The 5,552-nt window shown below is 44.3% G+C and overlaps 1 protein-coding gene across 1 annotated transcript in view; it reads right to left on the reverse strand.

The window, feature by feature from the left end:
* LOC100948904 (nuclear receptor coactivator 2-like) overlaps positions 1–5,552 on the reverse strand; it is a 246,941-nt gene that overhangs the window by 52,594 nt on the left and 188,795 nt on the right. The window contains exon 3 of the mRNA XM_003803528.3: positions 1,171–1,275. Within this exon, the coding sequence (XP_003803576.2) occupies positions 1,171–1,256 (86 nt within the window). The 5' untranslated portion in view covers positions 1,257–1,275. The remainder of the gene's footprint in view (positions 1–1,170; positions 1,276–5,552) is intronic.

Here is a 5,552-nt window from a genome sequence, read left to right on the forward strand (position 1 = left end):
GGTTCAAATCTGCCAGCCTGGGTATGTGTGGCCAGTGCCCTAGCCTGTTGAGCTACAGGTGCCGAGCCTTGTCCATATTCTTAAGAGATTTTTTTTGGTCATATTAACCCATAAAGAATGTCTTCATAGTTGCATGGTGTTCCAGATTATAGATGTACCAGAGTTGTTTCTTACAAACATTTGGGTTTCTGTTTTTCCTAAGCAAAAAATTGTAACAATTTATAAACAATGCAGTAAAAGAGTAAACTCATATATACATCATTTTGTATATGTGAAAATATGCCATAGGAACACTCTTAGAAGGGGAATGACTAGTTCAAACAGAATACGCAGCCGGGCACAGTGGCTCACGCCTGTAATCTCAGCACTCTGGAAGAACAAGGCGGGCGGATCGCCTGAGCTCAGAGTTTGAGATCAGTCTGATCAAGATGGAGATCCCGTCTCTAAAAATAGCTGGGCGTTGTTGTGGGTGCGGATAGTCCCAGCTAGGGAGGGTAAGGCAAGAGAATCGCTTGAGCCCAGGAGTCTGAAGTTGCTGTGAGATATGACGCCACAGCACTCTACCGAGGGTCACAAAGTGAGACTCTACATTTATAATTTTGATGCTGTCAAATTATCCTGCATAGAGGCTGTAACACTTTACACTTCCATTGACAATTTATAAGTTGAAATGGTTTATATTTGCTTTCAAATTATTTGTTTCATTCACTAAACTAGAGCCACAATTTTTGGCACTCAGCTCACAAGCAAGTGGATTTAACATTTCACGCCGGAAAAAAAAAAAAATTAAAATACAGAATGAAAAAATTATTAGCAAATCCTTTCACTGTAGGACCTTTTTTTTTTCTTTAAAGGACCTTCTTATTGTTATAACATTCTGTGATCTAACAGAAAAGAAAATGTGAAAAATTCAAAGATTACTAAACAAACTGTTAAGGTCAAACCCACAAGGAGCATCAGAACTATACAGCTCTCCTCTTGTCAAGGAGGAGACAAAAACTGTAATAACTAGCACACCCCAAATGTAAACTAATATGTGTTTAAAGATGTAACTGTTAGGGAGGAAAACCAAACATGATTGTGAAAAAGTAAAATCCCCGATGAAACCAAGAAGCACGTCTGTGTCTCTAGTGGACAACACGGATTTTTTTCTCTTGCTAAGAATCTAACCTGGGTCCAAGCTGGTCAGGACATTCCTTGCGCTTTCTCGTCTCTGCCCTGCACGGGTCAGAGGTATTTTCTCCCATCCCACTCATCTTGAACACATATCAGCAACTAGAACAGAAAAAAGGGAAGGGAAAGAAAGTGGAAAAAGCTGATGATAAAAGTATCTGATCATTTCACCAACGATAAAAGAGTTTCACTCAAATCAGAAATTTGGCATCAGTAATTAACACGCTGTTTTCTGTGCATGTATAATTTCTAAAGAAAAAGCTGTCTTTTTTTTTTTTTAAACTTTCCTCAAAGGTTAAGCAAACATAAAGGTTAACACTTAAGAAACAAACAAGCCTACCTCATTAGGCCCAAACTCTTTAAACAGGAGTTGTATTTCAACAGCACCAGGGCTTGGGCTGCCAGCCTCCAGTCTCAAGAGTGATCTTGCACCCTGTGGAAACTACAGGTGTTGCAAGGGGCTCCTCCCAGTCCTCTCTGGGGTTGGCCAATGTGAAGCCCGTGCTGCAATAGCTCACCCATGATAGACAGCTGGAGAAGAGGCAGGGCCGTGACACTGAATGGAAGGTTACCAAATTTAGCCAAGTAGATCTGACACCCTTTTACAGCCCCAAGTTGTGGCACAAAGCCTCCTTACCAGTTCCCCTCACATGAGGGAACTTCCTGCCTGGGAAGTCTCCCTTGCCTGGCTCTCTAGCACCCTCTCCCCGGGCAGCTCACTTCCCTGCACACCCCACCTTGCACACTGTGAGGTGGCTTCCTCTCTCACATCCTGCCACCCACCCCCCAACTTTCCTTCCCTCAGTTGGTTTTAGTTATTCTCACTGACGGTCTTAAGATGTAGCCAGAAAAATCCACAGAACTACAGCTCCTGAGGGGTCGGCCACATCAGCACCTGCTTGCTGAATTTCTTTCAGTAAGAAAATAGAAGGATACATAAGAGGGTCAGAGCGCTCACGCCGGCCATCACTAACACAATCAAAATAGTATTTAAGTAAGCAAGAACAAGAGAGTGATGGAGGTTTGGGTTCTAGAAGAGCGAAACAGAGACTGGGACGTGAGGCGCTTAAAAACTGCTGAAAAAACAAACAATAACAACAACAACAAAAATGCAGCCCGACAAGTTCAAGTCAGCTTTTCAAAGTCTTTCCTAGAGTTCCAACTCTGTGCTGCTTCCCCTTCCTCTGGCCCTCAGGTTTCTACATCATCTTCATCCTCCTGTATTGGCTTTTCTTCCTTTCTGGCTTGAAAAAAATTAAAGGGAAGGCCGAGTCAATAAATAGAAGGAGTTAAGCAGATGAACACAGGTTCATCAGGAGCACAAAGAACAGGGGGGAGCTAAAGAAACAGCAGCTAGGGCTGATCTTGTAACATGGCCACACACCCAACCGCCACACTGCTTCCCTGAGTGTCACCTGGGCTGCTTGGTCTCACTCCGATCATCTCTTCTGGCCACTATTTGGATCCAAAGGGCAGGGAGTTAATTTTGTTTTCAAGAGTCATATGTAAGTAAAATGAAGAAATATGCTGTGAGTGGATGGATGGCGGCTTCACCAATTGTAAATTCAATTCAAGAGGTCACACGGGGTGGGGCACACAATTCTGAGAACTAGCTGATGCCTGAACTTCCTGCTGGTGGGAGCAATGTTAACAAAGTCCCAAGGTCCTGTACTGCAGTTACAATTCTGGCCTGATAATAAGTATAATCTACATTTGGTTACTATTCATTCAGCATACTAGATACCAAAAATTTCAGATTGAAGGACAAGGCTAAGAGAGGCCAAGGGCAAGTATTCACGTCCCAGTTCCTCCACATGGTTAGCCATGGGACCTTCAGCTCCTTTACCCTCATGCCTCAATTCCCACTTTTGTAAAACTGGGGTAACTGTTGGCATCTACATCACTTTAGATTAGTAAACAGACTGGTAGATGGCAGTGCTTGGGTTCCCACACAGGCTGATGCAGCTCCTACTCTTCACTACAACGTCCCAGCGAGGCCCCCTCATCTAAACACACAAGCGCAGGGCAGAGGAGACAAGCAGCGAGATCTGGACGGCATGGGCATCCCTGCCTGGCTGCTTTCTATCACCTGAACATCTTCCTTTCATTGAACCAAGACTGCTCCCAGTAACAGATGAGGCTCAGTGTCCTGAGGAGCATCAGGAGAATGTTGCTCTTAAGAAGAAAACAGAGCGAGAAGAAGGATAAATCTGTATTTAGGAAATATTCCAATGTGCACAAACAGGTCCTGTATTACGCGACTGGTATGCATGCCTCTGCACTATTAGGTCAAAGAGAGAAGGCTCTGCTGGCTGGGATGGAGGAAAGCATATGATTTTAAATGGTGAGGAGGGCTGCTGGGTCTGCAGAGGGGTGAAGGTGCGGAGGCTAAAACAAAATCCCGAACACCAGAACCCTTCTCAGGCAACACATCCATTTGCAATACTTCTCTCTGAACTAGAGTTCCCGTGGTTTCACACGTGAACATGCAACAAAATGCTACATTTGCAACCTAAGTAAGCTTTAAGTAAATTTTTATCATTAAAACATAACCACCAACGTACAGCAAAATGCGCTATATACGTGCATATTATGCATAGGTGATGTGCTCTGTTGATGTAAATGGCTATTTCCCCCCTCCCCAAGGCATCACGACGCATATTAAAAAGTATAATATGATACCACCAGAACGACCAGAAACCTTTTCAATGAACAAAATAAGCGACTATTTTACTTAAAGTTAATTAAGTCAGTCCAGTTTGGGGATTTGACATTAGCATTTGCACCACCTACCTTTAAAGGTCCCAATATATATATACTAATAACCTTAACTTTGCAGGAGGGGACAGCACTGACACATTTCAGCACGGGACCAGAGCGAGCTAAGGAGCAGAGCTCAGCCAACACTTTCTGGTCTAACACTAGCAAAACCATTCGAGCAGACTATTTATATTTAGCTTGTACCTACTCAGGGCTAGCTTACAAATCATTCTATTTGTAGATTTAAAATATCATCAATTTCCCTATGAAGTAAGTTATTCAAGCTCTAAGTTTTCCCTTTTATTTATGTAACATTATCTTACATTTCCTCAAACACATTTCCTCAAAATCTTTAATTTTCAGCTTTATGAACATGATGTCTCCCTTAATTTTGCGTGTGTTATGTGTGTCTATCCCGTATGTCCTCTTTTCCAGGCAATTTCCCTGAGCCATGTGTCCCCAGTATACGCTTCCAACCAACACTTGCATCTCCAAAGGGGAAAAGGGGGAGGAGTTCAGAAGCCCAGGCCATGTAAAGAAGGGTAGGTACCCGGTGGTGGGGAGGAGGCCCAGCCCAGCCCCACCAGGAGGGTCCCATCGGGCTGGGATGCTGCGGAGGTGCCCACAGCAGGGCTGCCTCATCTGAATCACTGCTAACAACCCAGGGAAAACAAAAAGAAGACAGATCTGAGGCCAGGAAGGAAAAAAGAAACATGAAAGCAAGAAAGAAAACTTAAAGTTGGCATGGGGAACAGGGGGACAGCCAGCCACAGGCTCCCACAGGTGGAGCTGCCGTCCTCCAGCAGACTGGTAGGTAGATTCACGCCCTGTTTAATGAGTGCATCGGAGAAGTCACAGTGTGCCTCAGTTTGAGGTGCTCCAAGAGAAGAACTGGAGCACGGCGAGGCCTTCCGAGAGGCTCGGCCGGCAGCAAGTGTCGCACTGGAACGTTTGGGACAGTGGTCCCAGCCTCTCTGGCACCAGGGACTGGTTTCATGAAAAACAATTTTTCCACTGGGGGTGGGAGGAAGGTGGTTTTTATACGACTGTGCAAGCAATTGATATATTATGGCCTCTGTGCATCAGTCGAATCTCTCTGCTAATGATAATCTGTAATTGCAGCCACTCCCTAGTGCTCAATCACCGTGCATTAGATAACTCTCATAGGAGCAGTTGACAGCAGGGCTTGCTCCTGCTGATCTGACAGCGTGCAGCTCAGGGATGCGGGTGATGGGGAGCAGCTGTAAATACAGAAGAAGCTTCACTGGCTCCCCACCTGCTGTGTGCCCCAGCCCTAACAGGCTACTGACCAACTGGTTCCTGTCCACGGCCAGGCCGAGGACCACAGATGAATTCATTTATCCCCCCACTCAAAATACTGGGCAAAGCAAAAGTAACACAAATTAAACCATAGACATTTACTCACAGAAAAATATCTAAAGTAAAATGAGCCTTATGAATAGAGGTTTTAATGTAGTTTTGTAGAACAAAGATAAAAATTAATTTACAGGGTGGGAGATGGAAAATACTGAAGGTTTGAAAATTTCATTTGGTAATCAGCCTTTGATTAATAGCTTCTTAAAATTTCTGCATGTTGGCTCGACACCTGTAGCTCAGTG

This window comes from Otolemur garnettii, unplaced genomic scaffold (assembly GCF_000181295.1).
Source record: "Otolemur garnettii isolate 467f Iridium unplaced genomic scaffold, OtoGar3 scaffold00323, whole genome shotgun sequence".
In the NCBI taxonomy this organism is placed as follows: domain Eukaryota; kingdom Metazoa; phylum Chordata; class Mammalia; order Primates; family Galagidae; genus Otolemur; species Otolemur garnettii.